The following is a 13180-nucleotide window of genomic DNA, read 5'->3' as shown; positions in this document are numbered from 1 at the left end:
TAACTCAAGTATTTGCTACTTGTTATTTAATAGTTGTTTCAGAGGTTAATGTACTTTTTACTGCACTTATCTTATCTGACAGCGACAGTTAGTTAATAGTTGCTTACTAGTTAGTTTACTTAAAAATATTGGATTTTATATTGAACACACCTAATATTATATAGTGTAGTTCAAATGAGCTCCACCTCAATGACACATTAAAATGTGGCTTTCATGTGAATGTATCAGCAATAATCTAATAATGTAATGTATTAACACACTGAAAGTGGACATTCTGCAGACTCCTTCTACTTTTGATACTTATGTACATTTTACTACTAATACTTCTATGTTTTTACTGAAGTAAACTTTGTAAAGTTAAACTTTTACTTATAATAGAGTATTTTTACATTACGGTGTCTGTACTTTTGCTTAAATAAAGGATCTGAATACTTCTTCCACCACTGACTGTCAGAGTAGTACAAACTGTGAAACTGTGTTGTTGTAATGAATTCTTTGACTGAATAACTATCTCTTCAGGGAGAGGACACATATAGAGCCCTACGAGACAGAGGTCAGGCTTCACTACACTGCAAAATACTGTACTGGTTTCCGCTGCCGCCACATAAGTCTGTAATAAAACAGTGAATGTACATTTAGCTCATATCTATGCACACCTGCATCCGGGCAGATGGGGAGACCACACACATAAATCAGATTAGTAATCTGTCCTTGTCCTCCTTCACAACAGAGGGGCCCATTAATACTTCATTTCATCTCTGCAGCAGCAAGCCTTTCTGGAATAAACAGAGGTGACAGCCACACAGTTACTGGATGAGCAGCTAAAGGAGCTAGCTTTTAAGATCCCAGTCTGCACTTTGATTGACAGGCATGGGAAAGCAAACAAAGCTCTGCAGTCAGACTTAAGAAATGGGAAGGATTGATGACTCAAACACATGGGATGGAACCCTGCAGGGTAACATTGCTTTATATTGACTCTATTTGCTTGGGTGATGCACAATCACTTTGTGTCCTGAATGTCACGCAAAACACCGATGAACTGACTGATCAAAGTGGAGGGTTTAAAACCCATTAATTCTTTAAATACCCACTTAAAGGTCCAGTGTGTAGGATTGAGTGGCATCTAGCAGTGAGGTTGCAGATTGCAACCAACTGAATACCCTTCCCCTCACCCTCCCCTTATAAGCGTGTACTGACAGCGGTTGCGAAATGCGTGGAAAAACATGAAAGCCCTTGTTTGATTTGTCCATTCTAAGGTACTATAGAAATATGGCGGTGCAACATGGTGGCATCTGTGGAAGACAACCTGCTCCACATGTAGATATAAAGGGCTCATTCTAAGGTAACGGAAACATGATTCTTATTTTCTGGTGATTACACACAAATTAAAACATACTTATGAATATTATATTCCACTTCTGGCAAGTCTGTTCCGTTAGATGCCACTAAATTCTACACACTGGACCTTTAAGTCATGACGTGGAGGTGTAGATAAAGGGGAGAAGACAGGTTAATGAGGGGTTTTTAAGTCTTGAAACATAAAAGTGTGTACAGGGGCAGGTCCTGGTGCCTCCCCTCAGCAGAGTCAGGACGTGGTAGGTATACTAGCATTCTGAGTATAAATGAATGTAGAAATGCAGCAAAAAAGAAATTGAACGGATTTGAAGCTGAAATAAATCATTATCTTTTTAAATATTAACAAATAAATCACAATAATTTAGCATTTAAATTAAAGGTATATTCATATTTTTGGTTACACTGTTAGATTTTTGGTTGCAACTGAGATTGACAGACAATGAGGATGTTTTTTTTACTATGTGGCTTTAGTTGGGTCTTCAAAAGTAAAAAAATAAAAACACCTTTCAAGTATGTTGAATTTTGCCTCATTCACATTGTTATACAATTTACTTACGTAGTATACAGTAGATTTTCCATGTCAAAATGTCCAAATGCTCAGCAAAATACAATACACCAATAATGAAGACACATTCAATTGTACTAACAGTCACCATAATTGTTACCTCATTGCACAGGTATCTGTCCTTATGCACCAACAGAAATGTTTCCTAAAGCCTAGATTCAGCTAAATAACTTACATCATCTGCCATTGACAGAATATAATGCTTTCTTTTTTTTAATGATTTTTGAAAAGGCAGTCCAACTGTTATGAATCGTTTTAAACTCAGATCCTATCAATATGTGGAATTGTGCACAGGACAAGTTCATGGATAGCTGCTCTACAGCTGTCACCCAGGTTGTCCTATGCAACACTTTAAATGAAACTAAAATGAAAACAACATTTTAGTAATATCTGCGTTGAAGGGTTATTGTTATTGTTATTATTTTATATCCAGATATGTGTATTTAGCATGCCTTACTCTGAAACAAAATAAATAGTGCATAAATAATGTACTCCTTTCCCACATGTGCTTTGGAAAAGTACATTTTATGAATGCCTCGGTCTGGCTCCCCATTTTAAAATATTCCTTTTTATCAGCACTGCTTCACCACATGTTCATACAGTCCCCTGCAGTACATTCACACTGGGAGCTCTAAAGTGAAATCACCATCTTCTGCTGTCTACTTGAGCAATTAAGTATTGATTTCCTCACTTCAGGACCTTGGTGATCCAGGTGTTGACAGACAGGAGACCATTACACCTTCACAGATGTTCTACCTCCCTCAGTCTGCAAAACCAAATCAAAAACCACCTGCTTGAATGACAGGGAGAAAAGCATCTGATACAAAACACACATCACACGGTGGTGTGGGAAAACACCCGTCTAAGTGTGTGGTGTGTGTGTTTGTGCCCATGGGAGTGTGAAATGTAAGAGAGAGAGAATGAAAGAGACAAAGCAATTCAAAAAAAGATCTAGACCACTTAAAAAAACATTACATTTTTTAAAAAAAACAGTATGTATTATTAATTCAACAGGGCTTCAAAGATTGAAAATTGAAAGTGTTATGAGTGATACCTGCTGTGGCCACAAACACACACACTGTTTATCGGTTGCCATACTACAGGTTTATTCCAACCAAACACCACGGCAGTTACAGCCACAGGCTAGTTCCTCTTGTCTGGCTGAAAGTGGGATCATTAGTGAAATGGGCTGCTGTAATATTTGGTTATTTAGTTATTATAAGTTCTTGTTGTTGTCGTGATGCCATTATTGCATCTTTCAGTGTTTTGCAATTAATCAAAAGCAGCAAGTTTGTGACCTTTTCCTGCATTTGTGCAACCACAAAACATTAAACACCGTTTTATTTTATTTTAAAAGTATCAGACTGACATGTTAGAGAAAGATGTAGCATGACAACAACGCCATATAATTTGACATTCTGTTGTCTCTTCAGCCACTAAACTGATGAAGAGACAACAATTGAAGAAGCTGCTCTAGCTTCAGTGCGCATTTTTGTTTGAGACAGCTTTGCAGCCAAATGTATTCCTAATTCTCATTTTAAACTGTTTGCTTGACACGAAGTTATTGTGAAATAATCCAGGGCTTTGCTGTACCGCTGGGAAATGCATCAGACAAATGGAACATAAACACACATATGAGTACAAAGTGCTTCAGTTGCGTGTGTAGCAGTTTCTCACATACAGTAATCCCTTTTCGACTGCACCATTTGGCACGGTTACAGCTTAACAAATCAAAAGTGAGAGGGGTCCACCATTCTCTGCTAAATAAATAAGAATCCTTTGTGTTGGGGAATGAATATTTTATAGGGAATGTGCAATTTTTGTGCAATTTTCAGTTGGTGCTTTTAATGGCACCTGAATACCATTCAGGTGTAGTATTTTGACATTTTGCACCAGTTGGTGTGAGGTTATCACTGACTTGCTAAGGCAGAAGAACAAAACATTACAATAACAAAGACTGAATGAGCTTAGAGCACATAATAACAGTCCACATCGTGGCGAGACAGAACTGACTAAGACATCTTAACATGTTACACAAAATAGGCAGTAAACAATGGTTCGATCTTTAGAGGAAGACTGCAGAAAGGAATGCAGCACATATTCTGATTAGGAGACTTTTATATCACTAGCTTTCCCCCAAAATATTGGGTTCATACTGTATATCCTGACAAACTGTTCCTCTGATTTCTTAGTGCTAACCATACCACTACCTGCTGCAGAATAATTTCCAGCAGTGCCTCAGAGAAACCTCAGAGTCGACTGATTTAAAGAGCAAAATAAACTTGTCACATGTCTTGCATGTCAAATGTTTGAGCAACTGTTGAAGGCATTAACATTCACCTATAGCTGTCATCTTGTCTGAGCTGTGTAAATTTCATGCTTCCTACTATATACATGCCCCACCCCTACCATAGACACACATAGGAAAGAGAGTTTGTTCATAATCTACAACCTACTTGTTGTTTAATTAGTGTTTCAGTTTATTAAACCATGTAGCCTGGGGGCGGCAGTTAACAGGTTGCAGTCCAGTTGAAGGTCATAGTGTTAAAAGACTGTTACAATAACTTTCTAATGACTTTGTATGTTCAATACCATTGTGATAAAGTGGAAAATCTACTTGTTTGGGTTTTCATTAAGCCCTGAAATTCCTCATTCAAGCCAGCATTCACCACCTGTCACTGCCAAGTGTTTTCAGTCGCTTCATGTTGTGAGAGATATTGACAATTTGTGCTAATACACTTACTGCTGTATATCTTTAACAGAATCCTGTACATTTCTATATAAATTCCTCCTGGCAAGGGCCATGCCTTCGTAGGCTACTTTGTGGACTATTTGTATCCTATAGGGTGCTGGATTACAGGATTTGCATTTTAAAGGGTGTCAGTGGCGGCAGCTAGAGGAAATTGGTGAATGAAATGGTTGCAATGCAATAAGAGATCTGTGATGGGAGTCAAGCTCCGTAACTGAAATGACTGCCCACCACAGATCCTCCAATACCTACAGCATGAGACAGGCTATTACCCTGTAAACAAATATCTGTATACAATGAGGCTTCACCTATAGTATGTATATTGCAGTCCTACCATGTAATGTGTGAGCTGGAACAGACCTTTCGCTCTTTGTTCCTTTTTCTAAGAGATTGTTTTTTTCTGGCAACATTAAAAGACGAGTGCTACAATAAACTAAGGGCCATCTGAATCTGTTTCCCTTGTCCTTTGTTTTAAAGCTTTCATGTATAATACACTAGTTGAACAGATTATGTCGTGGCTGTGGGGTGAAATTATTCCTATAAAGTGTAGGGAAATTGCACTGGTCAAATTTCTCTTTGCTTGCCCAAAGTGCAATGATGGCAGGATTTCAGGACAGAAATAATAGATTTTGTTTTGATCTCTATAGTATGGAGTTGTCTCTCCCAGGGGCCTGCCAGGGTTAAACTCCGATCTGTACACTGTGACTCGCTCAAGGCTGTGTGTGGTGTTATTAAAAAGAAATATTGCTTCATAAAATCCCGCTGCGCTGTAGCCATGACTCCTGCTAATGCAGACTATTGCTGGAGTATGTCTCTGGTAGGGGAAATAGGATTTTTTTTTCCATCTGTCCTCTGATTGCAAAGGCAATTAGTGTTTAGCATGTGAACCCATGACCCTTTGCATCAAAGAGATTGAAAGACACCTTAGAGAGAAATGTTTACTTGTATTGTTGCTTTGAACAATTCCTCTCCTCTACTGGTGGATTTGTTTAATGAACTTAGCTAGAGCAGGGCCCGTTGTTAATATAGACTCCTGCCATTTCTCTCAACTGGTCATTTGCAATGCAATGTGCAATTAAAATGGTCTGCTGTGGCCATCTGGACATGAGAGCAGTGGAAATGAGCGAAGGACACTTTACCCTTGAGTGCTATTTGTGGGAAAAATGTTGACCTTAAGTGTTTTGGGGTTTTTTTGACATGGAATGTAGAGTTTGTTTTGGAGAGGGATGGAAAATACATTTAGCCAGTTAAAAAAAAATCTTTGTAATGACTCATTTTACTGGTGTTTTAAATGCTACATTAAATATATAGATTAAATTATCTATACCTGAGAATTTCAACTGTTCTGTGGTAGGCTACTATGGTTCACCAACAAGGGGTCTCAGATCAATTGTGAAATAATCTGGATTCCATTTACTTTACCTTAACAGAACAGAACCTATACTCCTTTTATTCCGATTGGCATCATCACCTCTGCTATCTCACACACAATATTCTATATAACACATCTTTCATTGATCCCTGAAAGAGGGGCTCAGTGCTTGTGAAAAAAACTGGCGACGGATCTATGCAGCGGTTCCTGGTATTCACACTAGTCAACAGTCAGATGAGTTTCACAAGTCCGGTAGGTGGCAGTGAATGTTCTCAGGTAGGGAGGGCAGGTTTGTGGGGGGGCGTGTGTTCCTCTTGCACAAGCGCTCCCGTGTTGCGTAGTCTGGAAACCTGACGTGGTGAGCCAGCCGAGCAGTCAGAGCGACAACGGCGTGTGTGTGTGTGTTTGTGTGTGTTTGTGTGTGACAGAGTTACGGCGGGGCAGATCAGAAAGTGCCTGTGGCTGCGCTCCCCCTCGGCTCGCGCACCCCTCTCCGGTCCGACGGAGTCGCACGAGACTGGCGACACGCTCCGAAGCCGGTCTTCTGGCCGCGGGTGACCCGAGGATCCCACTTTGACGAACAGACTCGGGCTCCGCTGGCAGGAAAGGTGGAACTAAACTACATTCATTGACTTGTGAGCGATGCACTGGCAGCATGGCCAAGTGGTTCAAGGAGCACCTAGGATTCAAAACTACCAAAGCACCCCCTCCGGCGCCCCCGAAGCCGGACTACAGACACTGTCACACCGGTGTGCCCAGTGCGCCTGGCTACCAACCAACAAGCTCCGGGGCCACCTTCCCGAGCCCCGCTCAGCCGGACATCCTCGCTGCTTACAAACTACAAAAGGAACTGGACTTCGAGGACCCGTACACTCCAGGTGGAAATATTTCATTTGCCTCCAGCTTGAACACTGTGGGGTCGCCGGATATCAAGTATGTGTCACCAAAGCACCGACTTATCAAGGTGGAAACAATCGAAAAGAGCAGCCCGGCTCCGGGCGGCGGTATTACAGTCACCCAGGCTGTTGCTGTGGGGAGTGTTAAATCTCCTACTTCACCTCCCTCGGACCACGACAACAAGGAGAAGGTGGGTGAAGTTTAGTCAAAATATTAGTCTGTGGTCAAATGGTCAAGTATAGGGCTACTACTTCTAAACTATACGCTACATGTTCAAATTATTATACCTGAAAAAACCTTCGAGTCTATTTTTTTTCTCAGAATTAAGTCACAAAATTAGTTCTTTTTCATGACACTGGTGCCTATTTGTTTTTTCTCTAAATAAAACATGATCTGTATGAAGCACTTGACCTGACCCACTCCTGTAAGGAATGAATCGTTACAACCGGCAGAACTTGTTATCACAAGCGCACAACGGCTGTCCGCAGGAGTTGCGACATCCACCTCTGTCTAATAACTAACCTGCCCTACAGGGAGTGTTGAGGAGGGAACAGTCTGTGTCCTGTGTTGACACACTGCTCAATATCACAGCAGATATGCCTTTTAATACTGCAAATTGTGTATCTTTTGCTGTACTTTGTGACTGTTAAGTTGGCGTAAAGTGAAGCTAAACACGGGTTAAATGTGAGTGCTGTGTGCCCATCTTTATTTGCAGCTTATTCCCAAGCAGCAATGTGATCTTAGACTTATTCAACAGTGCCCTTAATTCAACTAATTCCTCTAATCTTATTTAACTAGACATATCAATTTAGTGAATGTTCCTTTTTACAGTGATGCCTGCTGGCTTGAGAGGAAATGACTTGTGATGAGTTTCTGGATATATGGCTCTAATTTGAGCCTCTCTTGGCAGAGTTCTCTTCATATAACAGCATAAGACTCCCACTTTTGCTTTTTTTTTTATAAGTTTCAGGTTGTTACCCATGCAGGGAGCTTGTTGCACACTAATCAGCACAAAGCGAATGTAGAGACAGACAGGCAGAGTGCATGCAAGCTGTGCCTAGGAGCACACTGTCATGTCAGGCTTCTCAGGAATTCATACACACTAGGTTCATTTAGAGAAACCTGAGATGTTCAACTGTCAGCGAGGTTAAGGACATACTGTATGATGAGTGTGATCCCGCTGAGGAATGTTTCAGTGTTTACATAGCATAGATACAGAGAAGAAAGCACAACAACTATGTGCAAATACACACCGTTTCCTCCTGACGTGCAAAAGTGAGATCATGTCTCAATCTAAGCTGCATTCTGAAAATGTTTTGGTCATCTTGATTGCACCTTCAGGTTACTTCCTCCTCTTGTGTTTGCTTTGTGACTTGTGACAAGTCCACAGTAAGTTTAACACAGTTATTTATATTCCACAGCGCCTGCAACCTGTCACAAGAGTGTCGCATGAAGGAAGACAGGGCTTTTTTTTTTTCTCGTCCCAGTTTTGATCACAGAACACAACTGCTACTGTCATCTATATTTCCCATATGCCCTCAACACAGAGATGAGGAACCATGTGAAGCTCATAAAACCTCTGTCGATGTTTGTTCTCGCAGACTCTCAGCCACTGTTCTCAGCAGCCCTTCTTCAACTTGGTATTCAGATTTATTAACCATACAGCTCAGTTATCAGCAAAACAACAAGGGAACCAGAATTTATAATTTTCACACAGCAACTGCAGCTGTTCACGCTGATTAAACAGATTATAGTTGACTCTTGCTAATTGAAGCTTATTTGGATCTCCCCCAGTCAGGATACAATTGCCTCTCTGTCTTCTCCTCATGTGCACATATGGCTTTAATAGAGAGACAGATAATTGTGTATGATTTAAATACCTCACACCTACCAGTATGTGTGATGTTATGGACGAGCTAAATCAGTACTGACAGCTGGTGGGCTTAAGCAGTATGTCGAGAGAAGGGTTTAAGGGTTTCTTGTCAGGTGCTGAAGGTTAAATAAAATTGGCATCATTGTAGAGAGGGAAATATGATTGAAAAAAAAAGATAATGCTGCTATTTTTTTGTAGACGTCATCCAGGTTATCCCCTCCCCTTCACACCATCCCTTAGGGTACTGTAGACTTTCAGCAAAACTGGAGATATCTGGAACTTTTTTTCCACATTCGGAATCTCACACAGTATTAAAAAAACTTCCACAAAGTTAGAAATTGTTTATGCAGTATAATCCATCACAGCAGTAATGAGTTTCTCAGTGTTTGCCTTATTTCATTGGGCTGAATGGAGTGTTTGTTTGTTTTTTTTTTTAACATTACTGCATGGATTACATTATGTGCCACTTACTGTGAGTCACCTGACACCCTCAGGAGTAAAAGGGAAGTTTGCAGCAGGAATTGTGCTCCAATGTGCATAATTTTCCCATAGCGGATAGATACTTTATAGCAAAACCCTTTCAATAAGTCACCATGCTACTCAGTAAGCAGACTGTTGCTTCAGAGTGTGCAGTGAGGCTTTATGTTCAAACTTTTGTGAGGATTACTGTTTGTCTGGAAGCTAAGGATCTTCTCTCCAACTCTGGCTGGCCGTGATAATAGTTTTTAAATCCTTGTTAGAGGGACTCTCCAGGTGAGGATTTAGACAGTGCTGTTAATGTCTCCCGTATAGCGACGTGTTTTAACAGTCTCTGCGGGAGAGCACACTGTTTGCAGTTGGTTTCATACACTCTCCCTTTAGATTAGCGTTGAAAGGTTTGAAAGTGTGTGTGGAGTTCACAATATGTTCTTGTTATTTTATAGCAAAGCTGTTTTACTCAAACAAAAGTGGGAGAAATGTGTTGTGTAGCACACACAGACACACACTCACGGACACACACACATCGGATTGATATTAAATGGATAGACTAAACGCTGACTGCTGGAGACTGAGCAAAGAGCACGTAAGTGTCTTAACAGCTCTGCTTGGTTACATTGATGTTTTAATTACTTGACTCATGAATGCTAATTATATCACTGGTAAACCTAATGCCTGAAATGCCAATAGCAGCATCAAGCGTATTTTCCTCCAGTCCATTTCTATTCACTGAGCCTTCATGGGAGAAAAAAAGGCGAGATGAAGACGTGTTTATGTGCAATAATGTACATCTGCTCGGCAAAATACAATGTATCTGCTACATTTCCACAGCTGTCCTGTTTCATCTCACAGTTTTCCCACTCTGTGTCGCTGTTTGTGCCAATCATCGTCGAAGAGGTGACAGTTTATTCAGATGACTTTTGTCTGAGGAGTTGCATCTTCATACTGAGCTTTTAAAACTGAAATTCAATATTTTAATGCAGACTGTTGGTGCTTTCTTGGAGTTTTGAGTTTCCAAGGCATTGTGATATGTTTTGTTTTCAAATGATGCCAAGCCCTTCATGGTAGAGTGAGTTGAGAGAGATGATCAATTATCATCTTGCCTTGCAGCCAATTAAAGGCTTCATCTCCCAGCTCATCGCTCTGCTCAGCACTAACCTAACTTCTCTCAAGGACACCTGAAAGTGATGATGGGCTTCACTTGGTAATGTGTAAACAAAAGAAGTGGCACAGAGCTGACAGGATGCAACATCCTTGTGAAGCGCAGCCTGTCATCATCAGTATCGGGTCTGTGCACCTAAGGAAACTGCTGTTCCAGTCTAACTTTGCCTCCATTCAGGGCTCGGGGTCCCTTTAGACTCAGTGATCCTACGAGCCAGCTAGCATGTCTGTCTATAGAAGCATGCCGTTGAATCAGACACCCAGACAGTTGTTGTGCAGCCTACAGAGGCGTCTGGATCGACAGATTTAGTCTGTGCTTATGTTCTTATATCCCTTCCGTGCACCTCTTTGCAAGACCTGGCTCAGCGTTTAAAATGAGATTATGCTAGAGGTGTAAAATCATTGTTATCACTGTCAAGGAGGTCATGTTTTTCTTCCTCTATCTATGTTTGTTTATTAAAAGGATGTTCTAAAAATTCCACAGATTTTAGTGAAATTTGGTGGAAAGTTAGGCCTTGGATCAAAGAAGAACTGATTATGTTTTGATGCAGAGAGCACTGCTATGAAGCTATTTATAAAGCACTCTATATTTTTGCTCATAACTGCTGAACTCTGAGACCTAGAAGCAAAGTTGCTCCTTTTCCTACATTCTTTGTGTCAAGACGAATCTATCAACATAAACACAGCTTTTTTTTCTTCCTGAGTAGTTTTTCTGCCATTTTGATTTTTTTTTTTTTTTTTTTTTGCAAAACACCTTATTTCACCACTCCTCCGGGTAAGAGAAGTCTTTCTCGTTTATTTTGGGATGTCTCTGAAAACCAAAATATCCTATTTCTGAACTGCAGTGCTGCTGTTCTTGTCTGTTTTGATGACTTCATCCTGAAATCAATGTTACAAGGGGTTATTTGCTGGACTATTTCTTGGCTGGGTGCAGTGACTTGGCGGAGTGTTGTCATCGCCGTGAGGTTTCCAGGCAACAAGCAGAGATTCCAGTAAGTCATTATCCAAGAGGAAAGTTGGTGGATATATATATATATATATATATATATATATATATATATATATATATATATATATATATATATACTATGGTTGAACCATACCATATACCCAACAATTTCAACATAAGAAACTTTCTGCGTGTGGATTAAAATAATAATCATATTATCATCAAAAAACTGCATTAATAAACTCCAAATATTCAAGAAGTCAGAAGTCATTTGTAGCAGCCTGTCCTGGGGTAACAATCAGATATTGTATTTCATAGCAAAAATGTCTGTCAGATTCAATGAGACTATACAAAGACAGTGATCCTTGAATGCCAGTTGCCATAATTGAATGGCTGACTATGGCTTAATTTCATGAATAATAGTTGTGGGCTCCATTCCTTTGATATTTTGCATACTTTTAAGTCCAATTGGATGCGTAATGGCCAGATTGAACTTGAAATGGTGCACTGCAGTATGTGAAAGAGTTGAATTACTTACCTGACACACCTTCCAAGCTACTGTCTCCTAGCTAGGGCAGATCTGGCTTGTTTGACTGGCCTGCAGATTACAGTGCCTGTAGTGCATGGCTGAACTCGGCTCAGCTTCATTTCCCCACAACCTGAATATCTTCGCCTGGCCTTTCACCCTGGCACTCCAGACATCAGTGGAGTTTTATAAATGCATCCCACCGGCCTTTCACACTCTCATCTCTGCCAGTGATAGGAGAAATGTCAAGCACAAACGTCAATATCACCTGGGTCTGTGAGAGTGGTTTTCTTCAGGGAGCCAGAAAATGGATGAAAACATCAGAGCCCATCATGTTTTGTTACCGCACCCCTTTTAAGTGCAGTTGGTGAGGTTGATAGGCCCGACTGGATGTCAGTGGTGCAGGATGTTGTTGCTCTATATTTACCCAAACCTGTTTATTTCTGCTCTTTGGCTGAGTGGAAGTCATAATGGGCACAATATATAGCTTTGTTAATAAGGATATGTAATGTTTTAAGTAATTTTCCGCTGCTGTTACAATGTGATACACCGGTCGGAATAGTCAACAGATTGGTGTGAAAGCTGTGTTGTGAATGTCTTGGATTTTGCAGCTGTTGTTTTTCTAATCACGCTCAGTAGTGACAAATTTGTCGGTCAGCGCTAGGCAGATTGTGACTCACGTTTTGAAGTGAGTAGATCATTATTTTGATGATTATGATAAATAACATGATACATTGTGTTAAATAATTAAGACTTTGTTGCTATGGCTACTCTGACTCATTACAGTAAAGTCTAGACCGTGATATTGTTGGCACGAGTTACAAGGCGTGATTGTGAGATTTTTGTTTCCAGTTTGACCCACTGCTCACTGAGGTGTCAAAGAATGCTGTGCATTTCCTGAACTATTTTAAGCATCCAAAGCATTTTCTCAAAGTCAACCTGGCTAGTTCAAGGCTACGAGTTTTAGTCACTCACTGCTCAGAATACAAGAAATGATTCTTTTCATGCCAAACATACTTCATACTTCATACTTCATATTCATGTTTTTTCTTTGCTTTACTGTCCAAAACAAAAGAGCGCAACAGTAGATTCACATGACCTAAACAAGAATCCTGGAAGGGCACTTTGAAAGGAAGGAAGGAGCACAGTGCTCTTTGGTCCACAGCTGAACAGCGTGCATGCTTAAGCCCCACCTTTTCTGGAGCAGGAATGAAGTCATCCTGTAGAGGAGGCTACGCTGGAAGCCATAATGTAA

At 40.4% G+C, this 13180-nt stretch overlaps 1 protein-coding gene across 4 annotated transcripts in view; it reads left to right on the top strand.

Annotated features, from left to right (window-relative positions):
* Positions 1-6344: 6344 nt before the first annotated feature.
* The window catches only part of zgc:158464 (uncharacterized protein LOC791139 homolog), a 95098-nt gene continuing 88262 nt past the window's right edge, over positions 6345-13180 (top strand). For 2 of the 4 annotated variants that reach the window (XM_067594235.1, XM_067594226.1), the window contains exon 1: positions 6345-7129. In XM_067594235.1, the coding sequence (XP_067450336.1) occupies positions 6698-7129 (432 nt within the window). In that variant the 5' untranslated portion in view covers positions 6345-6697. The remainder of the gene's footprint in view (positions 7130-13180) is intronic. The other 2 variants (XM_067594252.1, XM_067594244.1) reach the window with 1 other exon arrangement.

This window comes from Thunnus thynnus, chromosome 1, assembly GCF_963924715.1.
Source record: "Thunnus thynnus chromosome 1, fThuThy2.1, whole genome shotgun sequence".
Taxonomy (NCBI): Eukaryota; Metazoa; Chordata; class Actinopteri; order Scombriformes; family Scombridae; genus Thunnus; species Thunnus thynnus.
Note: the sequence above shows the minus strand (reverse complement) of the source record. Positions and strands in the feature narration are given on the sequence as shown.